General features: G+C 48.4%; 1 protein-coding gene across 1 annotated transcript in view; it reads left to right on the top strand.

Moving 5' to 3' along the window:
• LOC129331947 (IgGFc-binding protein-like) overlaps positions 1–16848 on the top strand; it is a 127712-nt gene that overhangs the window by 35977 nt on the left and 74887 nt on the right. The window contains exons 22-36 of the mRNA XM_054982643.1: positions 2911–2967; positions 3563–3712; positions 4222–4481; positions 4570–4651; positions 5178–5267; positions 5911–6152; positions 6242–6525; positions 6612–6889; positions 7766–8364; positions 9634–10207; positions 10964–11163; positions 11274–11654; positions 11847–12133; positions 12660–12931; positions 14538–14600. Of these exons, the coding sequence (XP_054838618.1) occupies positions 2911–2967; positions 3563–3712; positions 4222–4481; positions 4570–4651; positions 5178–5267; positions 5911–6152; positions 6242–6525; positions 6612–6889; positions 7766–8364; positions 9634–10207; positions 10964–11163; positions 11274–11654; positions 11847–12133; positions 12660–12931; positions 14538–14600 (3819 nt within the window). The remainder of the gene's footprint in view (positions 1–2910; positions 2968–3562; positions 3713–4221; positions 4482–4569; positions 4652–5177; positions 5268–5910; positions 6153–6241; positions 6526–6611; positions 6890–7765; positions 8365–9633; positions 10208–10963; positions 11164–11273; positions 11655–11846; positions 12134–12659; positions 12932–14537; positions 14601–16848) is intronic.

Raw genomic sequence — 16848 nt, 5'->3', positions numbered from 1 at the left:
CTGCTGATTTTTGGCAAGTCTCTGTCATTTTCCAACAAGAACAAATCCATATCCTGGCAAGTCTTAATCACAACTCTCACATCTTTAAATTCAAAACTTAACCCTTCAGGCAACTCCCATCTATATCTTATATTCTTTAATCTGAGCTTTTGTGTTAGCTCCTGATATTTCTTTCTTGCCTGTAGAATCTTCTTTGAGATTTCCTTCATGATCCTCACTTTATTTCCATCTACTGTCAGAGGTTTTTCATAGTGCTTCTTGAGCATTTCTTCCTTCAGCCTCTTAGTTATCAGCTGGACAATCATATCTCTAGGCAAACTTTTGCTGGGCGTAAAACGAATTGACTCTATATGCATATTCTGACAGAATCTCTACAATTTGTTCTTGGGAGGGGGGGTCTGCTCCTTTCGTTCCGGAATTCCTCGGAACCTCAGTTCCTTATCCGAAATTTTACATTCCATCATTATCATTCTCTCTTTCAATTCTCGATTTTCAGCCTTTAAGTTACAGGCGAGGTCATCTGTTCTCTTCTCCATCTCTTCCACCTTCTTATTGGTAGTCTGCAGCTCCGTTTTAATAGCCTCTATATTTTTCGCCATTCCAGCTATTTCTGTACCTATAGAGTCTTTTATGTCTTTGAGTAAAGCTTGCTGTGATTTCTGAATTGCATCATATATTTCTTTATTCCCCTCCATAACTTTCTTCTCTAATGTCTCTATCGCAGCTTCTATATTCGCCTGCCATTCCTTGTCTACTTTTTTTGTCATTGTTAGGCTTTGCTTTGTCCCTGGGCTGGGTCTAGACCCCCCCAGGTATCCGCTCTTTTCCTGAGGTCCGTTTTCAGTCTCCTCACTCTAGTCAACTTACTTGCTTTCTTCCCCAGCTCGCCGTCCACTTCTGTCCCACTCGATTTCAAAATATGCACGTCTCAATTAAAACACTCCGTCTAAAATGTCAGGCGCAATTTTTCTATGGTGAGGGCATCGCCCTCTCCCACAGTCAGGATGGCCTACTTCCGCTTTTCTTCTGCCCTCTTCTCGTTCAGCTGATCTCGCGGTCCTTCTCGTTTTGCTTCCGGTCTTCCTCTTCGTCGACCACTCTCCTTCTCTTCTCCACTCTACTCCTCCCTGCTGCTCTGCACAATTAAGTCCTCCCTGACTCCGCTATCCTTTCGCAATATTATAGACGTTGTTTCTCACGCTCTGCTCATTTTATCTCCCAGTCCGAAACCACAGGTATGTCAACAATATTCTTCTTTATTAATTTACGCCTTCGTTTTTGTTTTAAACTGTCCCAAATTTCTCCAATTTAACTCGCCCTCTTCCGTCTTCTATCTCTATCCCTCTGGTCAACGCAGATAAAAATCTTTACCTTCCATTGTCTTTTTACGGGGATTAATCGCTGCTCCTTGTTCAAAAATTCCCTCTAAGCTGTTACAGAGCTTGGCCGTGACGGACTTATGCCAGATTAGTGACTCTGAGTGTCTGCAGAGATCTTTGCTCATCCTTCTCCAAGGGGACCTCAAGGCTGGGGGCGAATCCTTGATTCAGAACCCCCCCCTCAGCCGAGATCTCACACTGTCAGGACTACGTAGCTTACATGCCCCACTTCTGCCTGAAGTGAGTGGCTGCGGGTGGTCATTCACCTCTCTAGCCTTGAAAACAGTTGCTCGAATATCCCAGCTCCCTAGGCTACTTCAGTCCGCCATCAGACCAAACCAGAAGTCCACCTATTGTCATTTCTAATTAGCTCCTTCCACCCCACCGAGCCCTCCAGGCCCTTCATTTCCACTCCTCAGCCAGGTAAGTGCACTAGACAGAGACAGTCCGCGTAATCCAGAGATGAGGCCCCAGGAGGAATGGATGCAGAGGTGGGAGATAGTGGTCTGGTGTTATTTCTGAGAGACTCCCTCAGTCTGTGGACTGACCAGCATCCTTGGGGAACCAAAGTATGCCTGGGAAAGGGACCCTGACAGGCTGAAGTAGCATATCCTGCATAAGAAAATAAGGAGCTAACAGCATGAGAAGAGCCCACTCAACCAGACCAGTGGTCCGCCTGCAACCTGCTTCCCACACTGTGGCCAACCAGCTGCCACGAAAAACAAGCAAATGGAGAGGCCACGGCCTCCCGGTAGTGTTGCCTCCTAGCTCTGGTGTCCAGTGGTTTACCGCCTTGGAAGGTGGAGGCTCCCTCTAGGGACTAAGGCTAGTAGCCTCTGAGGGACCCACCCTGCACCCATTTGCCTAATCAGGAGTCATTTCATAGAAAAAGAGCTGGAGGAACTCATTAGCATAACTCATTAGCATATGCCACACCCCTTGACATCACCAGAAATGTGTCATTAGCATAACTGATTTGCATATGCCACACCCTCTGACATCACCTATTCAGGCTGTTTTGGACCCAATCCTGGCCATTCAGGGCCAAAATTGGGCCCAAAATGGCAAAAAGGGTTTGGAAATGGCCAAAAAGGGGCCCAAAATGATCAGGATCAGGCTGCTGCTGAGCGGGAGAGTGATCCACCACCCATCAGAGGCCCGATCCGGGCTGTTTTGGCCCCAATCCAGGCTGAAATGGGCCCCAAATGGCCGAGAGTCAGGTGGGTGGGGCCACCTGACATGTGACCTCTTTGGGGAATTACCGGAACTGTGTTCCTGCGCGTTCCCCCTCAAAATTAGCCCTGTGCCTAATCCTGTCATATATGTCTGCCTACATATCTGGCATGAGTATTTTCCTTGTGGCCATCCCCACATCCTCTGGCAACGGACCCCATGATTTAATTTTTGTGTTCTGTAAAGAAGCATTTCTTGTTGAGCCTCCTGAAGCTATTCCCCATCGGGAAAACAGATATGGCAACGTGCCAGCAAGATAGATCAGACATGACTGACTCCTATTTTCTTCTCTAATTAGCTCCTTCCTCCACCTCCACTGGGACCTCCATGCCCTTCATTTCCACTCCTTGGCCAGGTACGTAAACGAGATGAAGACGGACCCCGTAATACAGAGATGGGGCCCACGTGTGATGGATGCAGACGTGGGAGAGGGGCAATGGTGCGATGGGTGACACCTTGAAGAAACCATCCAGCTGAGGACAGACTGGTATCCTTGGGGGACAGAAGTCTGCTTTTTTGGAAATGAGACCGTAAAAAGTGCTGGGCTGCAAAGCAATTGGAGCCACCCCTCACCCAATAGTTTGGCATTATAGAGCACAGGGAGAGGGGGGGAAAGGCATGCCCAGCTTGGAGGAGGCAGCAGGAGGGGGGGCGGAGAAGCACAGGCTGAGGGCTCGATAGGAAGACTAGCCAACCAAATCAGAACATGGAGTTCTTCCCACAGTGTGGAAGACAGAGACAATCAAGTAACACTGGAACAGGCAGGCTGTGATGGCGCAGCAGTAGCTGTTCAGTCCCAGGAAGAGGCAGAGGGAGGCTGCATTGGGCCCTCTTCTGTTCCACCATTTAAAGAAAGCGGCACCACACCATGTTGCCTCGGAGAGGCCTCAACCAATCAGGAATCAGGTTGCTGTGAACACATGTCCATCTCTTTCCTCTTGCGCTGACAGGGCCTCCGACTACATGCGACTTCTCCTGCTCATTTGATGTCGACTTCTGCTCCTGGACGCAGTCGGACTCCGACAGCTTTGACTGGACACGACAAAAGGGCCCGACACCCTCGTCCACCACGGGCCCCTCCTACGACCACACCACAGGAGGTATCGAGTCATATCCAGGAGAGGAAGCGGTGAAGAACATCTTGTGGCTTGAGGGGCAATCCTTCTGCTCGGGCCCCATCAGCAAAAAGGCCGGGCCCCTCTGTAAAATAGCAGTGCTCTGACTGGACATTTCAAACCAAGTGGGAAGGGAGAGAGTAACAAAAGGCAGAGCTGCAAGGGGCCCATCATTGTCCCCCCTGCCTCAGTTCTAGGCCCTCGTTGAATCTGGGCTGGATCCTTAGGCTGACCATTGCGTTGCTCTGCTGAGCCGATCTCTGGCTGACCGGCTGTAGTTTCAGTGCAGAATCTGCCTTTGGAAATCTCACCTTAAGAAGGCTTAGGCAATGCAGAAGAATTAAATACTTCTAAAGCAAGAGAACGGCAGTTTTTGGCGTGCTCCTAAAGGGCTGTTCCGTATGTGTCCGAGTCATGTTGCCAGCCTACGGCCCAGAGATGATGGGGGGTGAGGTGTCCCTGCGTGTCCTAAGTAGCATTGTGGTCTATTTTAGGGGGGTATTACATCTACCTGAAGGGCACTGATGCCAACCCAGGGGACGTGGCACACCTGGTCAGCCCCACGTGCACCTCCCATGGACCCCACTGTTTCCGCTTCTGGTATCACATGTATGGAGTGGCTCGCACGATGGCTCTGCGTGTTTATGTGGTGTCCAGTGGCTCAGCACCCATTCTGATCTGGTCTCAGATGGGCAACCAAGGGGACAGATGGCGGAAGGCGGAAGTCAGCGTGCCTCACAGAGGAAGGGTGCAGGTAATGCAAACTAGGGCAGGCTGTTCACAAGTGGTAGCACAAGCCACACGTTCCTATGCAGCTCTGCTGGAATACTCTCTTTCCCCAGATCCTGCTGGAAGGCGTGCGGGGGGAAGACTTCCGCAGTGATATTGCTGTGGATGACATCTCTTTCACCAGCGGGTGCTCAGGTAAGACTCGGAGTATACTGATGGGATTGCTCTTTGTGGGAGCGGGTTGTCAGGAAGGCAGCTCCACAGTGGCCCATGACGGGATGTCCCTGCTACATTCTCCAGTCCTCAGAGCTGCCTCTATGGGAGCCACAAGTAGCTCAAAGCCCAGTGGCAGTTTTCCAAGTGTTGGGATGGAGGGAGATATCTGGGGCACATCTCAGGATTGCTCCCGTAGTCGTTCAGGCAGAGTTCCCATGATGGTCTTCGATTAAGCTTAAGGGAATTTAAGGGAGCCCAACAAGCCCCGGACAGACCAGCCATGCACCAACCCTGAACATGCAGGGTACAGAGACGCCTTCAAGGATTCACTTTCCCTGGGGATCTTCTGCCACAGCCCTCACCTCAAACCCCTTTAGGGAGTGGAGAAAAGACTCTTTCTGGAAGAGTGTGTCTGTGTGTGAGTATGTGTGCTGTTGTTGTTTTCTCTGACTCTGGGGGTGCTATCAGCCCAAATAAAAGAGGAGATGCCGTTCTTTTCCTACAGAAGCCACACCACCAGGGACAACCACCACTACCACCCCCACCACAAGCACACCTGCCCCCATCACGAGCACCTCTGCCCCAATCACTTTGGGTGAGTATGCCCAGCATCCTCAGGTATCGCGCTTCCCAGTCCTTTTCAGTCCCTCTTTCAAGATTCATGGGCTGAGCAATGAAGACTAAGCAACCCATGGGGGGAGGGGGGGGGCTCTCCCAGGCGAGGAAATGGCTTGATGGTCCTGCTAGACGACAGGTGAGGCATCCCATTTCTTCCAAGAGATTTGGGAGGAATTCCAGTTCTTGGACCTTTTCCCCACAAAAAGCATCCTTTATAAATTCGTTTAGTTTCCCAAGGGCATGGGGTGTATAAGGTTTCGGGGACAAATAAGTTCAATATACCATCTTTCCATCCGAGCTGTTTTGGATGCTATGGTTAGTGGTGTAGCAGTGGTAGAGAGAGTCTGTCCCGATTATGCCACCCACCTACCCGATTATGCCACCATCCTCCCACTGCTGGGGCTGCCGGATACTCTCACGATAGAGGTTCTCCTGTTTTAAAGCTTTTAAAGGATGACTTCAGTGATCTTCTCCAAGGGAAGTCTGGAACTGCAAAGGAGGCCTGGTGTGAGGGGTTGGGTTGAGATCTAAAAAGGTTTAGCCAAGCCACAGACTGGATTTCTTCTTCTTTGCAAAGCGGCCAGCTGGAGCCTTCCTCTGACTTCCTTCCTCTCCCACAGGATACTGTACGGTGTCAGGAGACCCACATTACTACACCTTTGACAAGCAAACCCACCACTTCATGGGCAACTGCACGTACACCTTGTCCCGGCTGTGTGACCAGAACACTTCCCTGCCCTATTTCAATGTGGAAGCAGCCAACGAGTACCGCTGGGGAAACACACGGGTGTCCTATGTCCAAAGCGTGGCTGTGGATGTGCACGGGATGCGGATCCTGCTGGAGAAGGGGGGAGCAGTGCAGGTAAGTGTTGGAGGTAGGTGAGAATGAATGGCACGCAATGACATTGGTAGCAACAGCCATCCAAAGCCCATGTCTGATTCTGTCTCCAGGTGAACGGGAAACGGAAAGTTGTGCCCAGCACACCGATTCACGGTGTACAGATCTCATCCAGCGGCTTCTACACGGTGGTCTCTACAGACTTCGGATTGAGAGTCAAGTTTGACGGAGACCACCAAGTGGAGGTGACGCTCCCAAGTCCTTACAAGGGTCGTGTTTGCGGGTTGTGCGGGAACTACAATGGGAACCCCCGAGATGATTTCCTGAACCCTGGTGGAGAGCTGGAGCCAGATTCCACCAGCCTGGGGAACAGCTGGCAAGTTTCCAACCTCACCAGGTCAGTACTATGCCTTGCAGCTGCCGGTATTGTTCTTAACACATTGACGGTCAATTCATCCAGCAACCTGGAGTTTTGTCTCTCAGTTGTTCTTCAGGCACAGGCTCCGATCCCGCCTGCACTGAGGACGAGAAGCAAGTCGCCCAGAGCAGCACCTTCTGTGGACTCATCACGGATGCGGCAGGACCCTTCAGACATTGCCACGGCACCTTGGACCCCGTCACACACTTTAGCAGCTGCATTTATGATCAGTGCGAGCTGCACCTGGATCGTGATTCCCTTTGCAAGAGTCTCCAGTCCTACGCAGACGCCTGCCGGTCACTGGGGGTCCGTGTCGAATCCTGGAGGAATGAAACTTTCTGTCGTAAGTTCCGAGGAACCGCCAGCGCAGAGGCATTGTTGACAGAAGGGGCTATACAGATGGGACAGGGAGGAAGCCAAGCTGAGCCAAGATAGTTGAGAGGGGCAGGTGCTTTTCATCAAGGTTGTCCCCCAGCCACCCAAGCAAAAGGGCCTGTCAAATACTTGTGTAAGCCAGAGAGGTTTAAACCAGGGCTGAGAAGAACATGGAGGCACATTTCAAAAGTTCTTTGCCCCGTTAAAATTCTCCCTTGGGGATTTGGGATGGATTGACTGCTGTAAGGCTCAACAGCGTTCCTTCTGAGCAAAGAAGCGGATGCCGCTGCCCAGCAATGGGGATCCACCTTCCAGTCTCCATAGCACTTGAGAGCGAGTGGAAAGGCGTGATGTTCATTTGCCGTCAGGCACGTCATCACTTAAAAAGAGGACTGGCTGCTTGGCACTCTGATGCCAGTCTGCTCCTTATTCATCCCTGGTAGCGTCAGATCTTTCAGCAGAAGAAACTTCAGTGACACTAAACTGGCTGAGGCAGGGGAAGGGATGGATCGGAATCTGGTACCCAAGTGTCTACCCCAAAATTATTCTTACATCTTGCCCCGCAAGGTACAGATATGGTTCAGCTTACTCTGCATTTGTCCCTGAGGCAACAGGGAACTGGGGCCCATCTCAGTTCCCTTATTAGCATTCTCGGACGATGCTCGAGTGTCTTGCATTCCCACTTCATGCCTGATACGAACCCTTGAAGCCTGTAATGTGGGAAGCAGCCCTCAGACTCAGCAAGCACTTTGACCCTCGAAGAGAGGGATGGGGGAATGGGTCGGTCTTTGGGAATGATGGACAGTTTCCTGAGACCTCACACAGATCCGCTTCCTTTCCACAGCCATCTCCTGCCCTCCCAACAGCCACTATGAATCCTGCGCAATCGCCTGTCCTGCCACTTGCGTGGAGCCCACTGCTCCCTCCACCTGCAGCCTGCCGTGCGTGGAGGGGTGCGCCTGTGACAGTGGCTTCCTTCTCAACAACGGCAAGTGCGTTCCAAGCCGGCTCTGCGGATGCTGGCACGAGGGCAAACACTATCCATTGGGCTCGGAATTCTGGACTGACGACACCTGCTCCTTCAAATGCAAGTGCCCCAGTCGAGGCAGCAACCTGGAGTGCTTCAGAGCGTCCTGCCCCAAAAATACCTTCTGCGGGATTCAGAACGGTGTTCCAGGCTGCTACCTTGAGACTTTCGGGATCTGCCGAGTACACAATGACCCTCATTACAACACCTTTGACAAAGTGACCCACCACTTCATGGGCACCTGCACCTACACCCTGGCAAAGGTGTGCGCCAACTCCACCAGGCTGCCCTACTTCAACATCGAGGCGAAAAATGAGAATCGCGGGAACCCCTCGGTGTCTTACGTCCAAAGGGTCTTGGTGGAGGTTTACGGGCAGCACATAGAGATCCTCAAAAACCGGCCAAGTCACATACTGGTAAGTGGCGGGATTCTCTATGGAGGGCGATTTGGGCTCAACGCGGGTGCCTTCTCCTCTGTCTTCACTGCTCAGTAACAATAAAAGTGTTGAGAAACTGCAGTGGTTTTCTCTCCAAATTCCCCTGCAACTTGTCAGGCTGTTTTCTCCACATGCTCCTGTTTCTTTGACAGGAAAGACAATATTATTCAGTACTTTTAGGCTCTTTGAATTGCAACCAGGCTTATTATAGAAAAAAGAGGGGAGATGATGGTTGGATTCGAAAGGGGAAGGAAAGGGGATAAAACACAAAACGGAGAAGGAGTAGCCTGTCACAGAGCACATAGCCTCACAAATAAAAGCTTATCAAGTTGGTCTAACTCAGCTAAGTATGCTTTACCTAGATTGTAGCTGGTTCCTGAGAGCAGGTAGAGAGTACTAGCAGTAAGGATATAATAGAAGAGTCCTTAGCCCCTGGCCAACTTCTGGAGTCTCCTGAGGTCACACAGTTCCGAAGTGGGGACAAAGAGACGTCCAGACCTCCCAGATATTTCTGGGCAATGGAAACTGACCTAACTCAGCCCTCTATATAAGATTGACCAGAGAGCCTAGCCGATAGGGTGGTAAAGCTCCATCTTTGATGTCAGAGGCTACAGCTACCAATCAGAGAATTATTACAGTGTGGTTCCACCCTAGGAATGCCTCTCTAGTTCCATGACAAAATGTAGGTCTGGCCCAAACCGGTTGATCCTTTGTCCAAAAGAGATTAGGTCTGGCCAGGCAGCTCCCCTGTGCACTGAACAAAAAAGAGTTATTTTCAGTCCTCAACAGTCCAGGGTCTAGGCGCTCAAGGTGGTGCTCTGGAACCACACAGTTTAGGGTTTCTGTACCAACAGAGCCATCAGCTTCTCGCCTTCATTTGATCACTCTTTTCCTCAGTTTGCTTAACATCTATTGCTTAATATGTCACGTCAATCTGCTTATACGTCCTTTCAGCGTTTTTTTGCAGCTCTGCATCAGATTTCTGCTGCCTTATCCTATTGACGAGCTTATTCAGTGTCCCAGCCCCTAATCTAAGGGACTTAGACTGTGTAATCCACCCTGAGTCTCAGTGAGAAAGGGGGTTTATAAATTAAGTAAATAAAATCAACAAAATGATAAAATCTCTCTTGGGGGTTGTCAGCAAGAACTGCCAGGCAGATTTCGCACGCGGACCCAATGTCACTGCTTCGCCGATACCTACAGGGATTCCAGCCTTGCTCTGTTTCTAATGGTTGGTTCTGCCTTTAGGTCAACAAGCTGTGGACAACCCTTCCAGTCAGCACGGCTAATGGCTCAGTGGCCGTGAGCAGGAGCGGACGCTACGTTATTCTGGAGACGGACTTCCGGTTGACCGTCTCCTACGACACGGATCACTCAGTGGAAATACGGGTGCCCACCACCTACACCAACCTGACTTGCGGCATGTGCGGGAACTTCAACGCTCGCAGGCAGGATGACTACATGATGCCCGACGGGCGGCAAGCCAAGAATTCCAATGAGCTGGGAAAGAGCTGGAAAATTGCAGATGCGGAATACGATGATCCGTATTGCGACTCTCCAGAGACGGTGCCTCCCTGCACCACACAGCAAGAGGACGTCTACAAGACAGACGCCTTCTGCGGACTGCTAACGAGCACTGAAGCGCCTTTTGCAGCCTGCCACACTGTGATCAATCCAGAGAGCTTTTTCGAGAGCTGCGTCTTTGACCTGTGTGCCTTGCATGGCAGCCATCAGACTCTCTGCAGTGCTCTGGGGACCTACGCAGACGCGTGTCAAAGAGCTGGGGTGACCCTTCCCAGCTGGAGGAATGCCACTTTCTGCCGTGAGTATCTCTCCAGAAAGTGGTTATGGATGGGATGGAGATGTTGTTTCGGAGAAATACCGATACAAAGTTTTCATGGACAAACCTAAGCCTTGTCTGTAAAAGTGTTGGGGTGGCTCTCCACAACAGCCCTCCTTCTTGCCAGTGGAAGGGAGAACACTATGTCTGTTCAGAGTAGGCAGCTCAAGCCTTACTTCTAGTTATTGTCTCTTTCCTAGCTATTCTGCCAGCATTCTATCACAGCTCTGATGGTGAAAAACCAAAGATACTGTGAAGATGTCTCTTGCAATCCACCTTATTTGAGAGAATGAGCAGAATGTATGCAGAGCCTTCATAGGCCAGTGGTGTAGAGCCCAAGGTTTGCATGTAGCACAGGTTTAATCCCTGCTGTCTTTGGGGGCAAGGATCAGGGCTGAGCTCTTCTTTTAGCAAACAGACAGAGGTGGGCTGATAGACAGAAGGCTGTCTGACAGAAGATAATGGTTTGACCTGAGACTTCAGGTCTCTATTACACTTAGAGGTGGCATGGACTTCCAAACGTCGCCTTGCTGAGATTGCAGGCAAGGACAAGAACTGACATATTGGGAGTGGGAGAGGAGGGGGGAAGAAGATACAGTGTTTTTTAAAATACCACAAGCCCCTTTGAGGACTTTGTGATGGAAAAATCACAGTATACTCCTAATACAGAAATAAATACACCTTGGGGACGCAGCTAGGGCTGCCTAAAGTGACCATGGCTCTCGGTTTGCTTTCCAGCGATTCCCTGCCCTTCCAATAGTTATTACAACTCGTGTGCCAGCGCTTGTCCGGCAACATGTTCCAACCCGCTGGCCCCAAAGAACTGCAGCAAGCCTTGCGTGGAAGACTGCGAGTGCCGTGAAGGGTTCGTTCTTAGCGGGGGAGACTGTGTGTCTGTGGCAGACTGCGGCTGCCTGGTGGAAGACAAGTATTATGAGGTTTGTACCTGTGCGTGTTTCAGAATATTTAGTGTTTAAAGGGTCGCATTCTTTGTCGCTCGTAGAGGTGATCCACGTGTCTAATCCTTGTTTGTCGCCTGTCTCCCAAGAAAGGGGAAACCTTCTGGATACAGGACTGCCTGGGTCGCTGCCGCTGCGCAGGAAATGGTAATTTAATTTGTGGCAATGAGACCTGCCCACCAGAACAAATCTGCAAGGTGCAGAACGGGATCCAGAGCTGCTACCCACCAAACACGGCCCACTGCCACATCTACGGGGACCCGCACTACATCACCTTTGATGGGAAGCTGTACCATTTCCAGGGCGGGTGCAACTACACAGCAGTGGAGACCTGTGCAAACTCCTCTCAGCACTTTTCTGTGACGACCAGGAATGAATATCGTTGGAGTGCAGCCTGGACAGCTCTCAACTCGGTGGCTGTCTCCTTTCAGAACCTGCATATTGATCTGAGAAAGAACAGGGAGGTCTATGTAAGTATGACACTGGAGAGCCATAGGAAGGTGGCCATGTGATTTTGGGGGATCACTGATGTTTGTGTCTGCCCATGCAAGCTGACTGCTATGTGTTTTGCTCCAGTAACATGAAGCCCACAGCTAGTGCCCTGTTGGGTCATCATTTCTGCTCTGCAGTTGACCGAGTCCCTTTTCTCCCCCTTTCTCAAGGTGAATGGCGTGAGAGTCAGCATCCCTGTGAGCTTGCATCTGGGGACAGTAGTTGAGGAGAGACCTCCTTATGTGGTCGTCCGCAGCCCCCTTGGCCTCCTGGTGAAGTTTGATGGTGACCAAGAGCTATTTGTCCAGGTGGACGAAAGGCACAAGGGTCACCTGTGCGGGCTGTGCGGCACCTACTCCGGAAGCCAGCTGGACGATTTCCGACGGCCGGACGGCACCTTGGAACATGACCCCAATGCCTTCGGCAACAGCTGGAGGGTGATGGATGACCACTGGACGTAAGTGCGGCAGGATGTCCCAGGCCCGTTGCCAAATACTGTTTGTCAATTTCTATCTTCTTGGGAAAGCTCTGGTTTTCCTCTCCTAGATCCCAAGGTTCCATTGCTCTCACACGTATAGTGTCCAGTCTTCTCAATTTGGCTATGAAAGGCCCTGAGTGAGGAGTCTTAAATCTACGGCCCAAGTAGGCTAGCCATTCCGCTCCTGGAAACTTCTCGTTTGGCTCTCCATAGGGGCTCTCTCTGTGGTTCACTGTCTCGCCCCCAGTCCGTTTTGTAGCTTAATGCAGGCTGGTAGAGAACATGAGGCACTTGGTAATATAGGAGCAACTTTACAAACTGTCCATGCTGTGTGACCTTTTGCTCCCTAGGCTCCAACTTCCAGCCTCTTAATAGAAATACAGTGTCAAAAGAGGAAATGACATGGGTTACATTAACACAGGATGAAACATTGAAATAAGACGTGTCGTTTCTCAGCACTCTCCAGAGCTGAAGGTGCTTTGTTTTGTATTCCTTCCTCTCCCAGGTGCGATCCCCCTGGCCCGGCCCCTCCGCCCTGCAACTCCACGCAGGAGCTTGTCTTCCAGGAGCTCTGCAAGGTGATTCTGTCCTCCACGGGGCCTTTTGCAGCCTGCCACTGGAACATCCCCCCTCAGCTGTACTTTGAAAGCTGCGTCTATGACCAGTGCGCCATGGAGGGACACAACGGGCAGCTCTGCAAAAGTTTGGGCGCGTACGCCGCCGCTTGTGAGCTTGGCGGTGTGAATCTTGGCGACTGGTGGAAGGATACCACGTGTGGTGAGTGGAAATGGTGTGGGCGGTAGAGTGGCTTGCAACTTCCAATAATACTAAGTAAATCAACCAGAAATAAGATTGCTATGGCCGGGGCCACCGGGAGGTGTACCATCACAATTCCCACTGAAAGGAAGGAAACTGAGTGGCGCATGAGCTTCCGTTTTCTGTTGGATGGTGCCCGTTTGTTTCAGTTTGGCTTCCATCAGAGAACTTCGTGGGGAATCATGCCCATAATATTCTACAGCATGTCTCCAAACCTTCTACGGGATCATTCTAGGCATTGTGGAATATCTGACAACCTTAAGCATAGTCAAACAGCAGGCAGTCAGGTGACAATATTTGCCAGTTTGAGTGCCAGTTTCGTGCAGTGGTTAAGAGTGGCAGAATTATATTCTGGAGAACTGGGTTTGATCCCCCACTCCTCCATTTGAAGCCAGCTGGGTGACCTTGGGTCAGTCACAGCTCTTCCAGAGCTCTCTCAGCCACACCTACCTCACAGGGTGTTTGTTGTGAGGATAATAACAACACACTTTGTAAACTGATCTGAGTGGGCGTTAAGTTGACCTGGAGGGTGGTATAGAAATTGAACGTTGTTTTTATTTATTTATTTCATGTCAATAGACTGGCATACAATCCCAACATGTGAACAAACATGCATAGAATTAGGGTGCTCATCACCACAGAGCAGTTACGTTGACCTGATGGAAATGTTTTTGTCCTCTTTTATGAGTGGACTTAAACGTATCAAGGACACAAGCCTCCAAATCACAGTCCTGCTCTTTTCCATTTTAATAATAATAGTAAAAACATTCGATTTATATATCGCCCTTCAGGATGACTTAAGACCCACTCAAAGCGGTTTACAAAGTATGTCATTATTATCCCCACAACAAAACACCCTGTGAGGTGGGTGGGGCTGAGAGAGCTCTGAGAGAGCTGTGACTGACCCAAGGTCACCCAGCTGGCTTCAAGTGGAGGAGTGGGGAATCAAACCCGGCTCTCCAGATAAGAGTCCTGCACTCTTACCCATTACACCAAACTGGCTTTCCCCCCCTCCAGTGTAAATATATCATAGGTTTGCAACCTTAACAGTAGGAACAGGTGATAGCCTTGCTGGGGCCCTTCTGTAGGAGAGGACACATCCTCTGCTCACAAACAGCCTCCTTCAAGGACGGAAATGCAAGGGAGAATTTGTGCCTCGATTTCTCTCACATTACCAGCATTCTGATCTCGTCAGATCTCAGAAGCTAAGCAGGGTCAGCCTCGGTTAGTAATTAGATGGAAGGCCTCCAGCGAAGACCAGGGTTGCAGAGGCAGGCAAATGGCAAAGCACCTCTCTTAGTCTCTTGCCATGAAAATCCCACCAGGGGTCACCATAAGTCAGCTATGACTTGAGGGCACTCTCCACCGCCAGCAGCATTCTCTAGGGTCACACACAGCATAAGAGGGACCCAAAGTTGCTTTTCAGTCAAGTATTGGGTGGAAAACGGACTTCTGCCTAAAAACTATAGAAAAGTGTCCTGGAGATAGACGTAGGGATGTATGATTTGGCCAAGGACTCAGTGGACCAAGTTTCTCTCGCTTTGTGACACTTTGTTCCATCTTCCAGCTGCCTCCAGTTCCACCTCGACACCGACACCATCTACAGAACCGACAAAACTTCCAGTAGAAGGTACCCAGCCTAAGCGATTTCTGTGTAACCCCCCAGAGACCAGGCCAGACACTCACATTTGAAACCTAGAAATGATTCACTCCAAAGGCAGTCAGGAGGCTGAAGTGATTAGAGGGGTTGGGGCCAGGAAAACCACAAGGAAAGGTGGGATATACACAAAGAAAATAAATAATAAAAAGGCACCCCAAAGTATATTTGCATGCGCTTTGGGTTTCTGAGCAGTGATTAAAGTAGGTATTGGAAAAAAGGAGGGGGCTATTAAGTGTTTAGTTAAATTAATGTTGCCTTCAATAACTCACAAAGGCACCTTCACTGAAGTTTTGGTAACAAGCAAACTCATTTGTTCTGCTATGAATGACACCTATTGTCATTTCTTTTTTTTCTTTTTTATAAATTTTTATTAGATGGATACATGTATAATTACAACAATTCATCGTTAATTTCAACATTATAAAATATCTTAATTAACACCAGTAAACTACCCTACATTTACCCACCCCCTCCCTAACCCCTTTATCCTGATTGACTTCCAGCAGCTTTTGACGTCCCCCTGATCCTGATATCCCTCTCCATTCTAATTATTAACATATAACTCATTAGACTTTCTATTAACTCTATTTAATAATTCTTACCCAATTGTCCATCTATAAGTAAAGACATTTTCTATTCTTAACAACTCAAATGTTTTCAAAAGACCACAGCTTCCCCCTTAAATCCCAATTTTTCTCTAGTTTTTAAACTTCTCCCAGACCCCCAAAAAGTCATTTGGTTCTTCCTCCTTCAAACATCTCGTCAGCTTGTCCATTTCCACCATCACAAGAACTTTCTGGATCCAGTCTTCCATTTTGGGTGTCTCTTCTTTCTTCCAGTACTGTGCATAAAGTATTCTGGCTGCCGTTACCATATAAAATATCATTATTCTATCTTTACAATCATACTTCTCTAAATTCAAACATAGCAATAACATTTCTGGATTTTGATTGATCTTTTTCTGTAAAATCTCTGACATTATCTCTACAATTTTTGCCCAATAAGCCTTAGCTTTGTCACAGGTCCACCACATATGATAAAATGAACCCTTATGTTGTTTACATTTCTAGCACTTATCTGACATTTGATTATTACTAAACGCTAACGTTTTCGGAGTTCAGTACCATCTATACATCATTTTGTATATATTTTCTCTCACTGTCGTGCATGCTGATATTTTTAAGGTACTCTTCCAAAGATATTCCCATGCCTCCATCGTAATTTCCCTGTTACAATTTTTTGCCCATTTGATCATTTGAACTTTAACTGATTCATCTTCTGTATACCATTTTAAAAGCAGCTTGTATAATTTTGTAATCAATTTTCTGTCTCCTTCTAGCAATAACTCTTCCAATTCTGAATTTTTAGCTCTAAATCCTGTTTTTTTACGATCAGTTTCATATAAGCCTTTAATTTGCATATACTGGAACCGCCCATATCTAAAGGATAGCTCTTCATTCGGTTTGATCAAATAGTTTGCCTTCAGGATTTCTTTATACATTAACCAATCTCGTCCTTTCAGTTCAGTTTTTGGATTCACAACTTCTGCTGGTACAATCCATAGTGGGGTTTCTTCACTTATATATTTCTTGTATTTTGTCCAAATATTAAGGAGGCTCCATCTCACATAGTGGTGCTGAAACATTGAGTCTACTTTAGCCTTATTATACCATAGGTAAGCGTGCCATCCGTAGACTTTATTATGTCCTTCTAGTGCTAAAGTTTTATGATTCTTCAAAACTACCCAGTCTCTAAGCCACGTGAAACACACTGCATCATGATATAGTTGTAGATTTGGTAACTGCATACCGCCTCTCTCTCTTAAATCTTGAAGCACTTTCATTTTAACTCTAGGTTTCTTTCCAGCCCAGACAAATTCTGATATCTTTCTTTGCCACTTGTCAAATTGCTTTTTGTCTTTTACTATTGGAATAGTTTGTAGTAAAAACATCATTCTCGGCAATACATTCATTTTAATTACCGCTATACATCCCATCCATGACAAACTCAGTTTATTCCATTTCAACATGTCCTTTTCTATTTGTTGCCATAGCTTTTCATAGTTGTTTTTAAACAAGTCTGTGTTTTTAGATGTTATCTCAATTTCCAGGTACTTTGTTTTTGGAACTGCCTCACAACCTGTTTCTTCCATCAACTGTTGTTGGTTCCTTTTTGTCATGTTTTTGCAGATTAATTTAGATTTACTCTTATTTAAGTA

Source organism: Eublepharis macularius, chromosome 6 (genome assembly GCF_028583425.1).
Source record: "Eublepharis macularius isolate TG4126 chromosome 6, MPM_Emac_v1.0, whole genome shotgun sequence".
Classification (NCBI taxonomy): Eukaryota; Metazoa; Chordata; class Lepidosauria; order Squamata; family Eublepharidae; genus Eublepharis; species Eublepharis macularius.
Note: the sequence above shows the minus strand (reverse complement) of the source record. Positions and strands in the feature narration are given on the sequence as shown.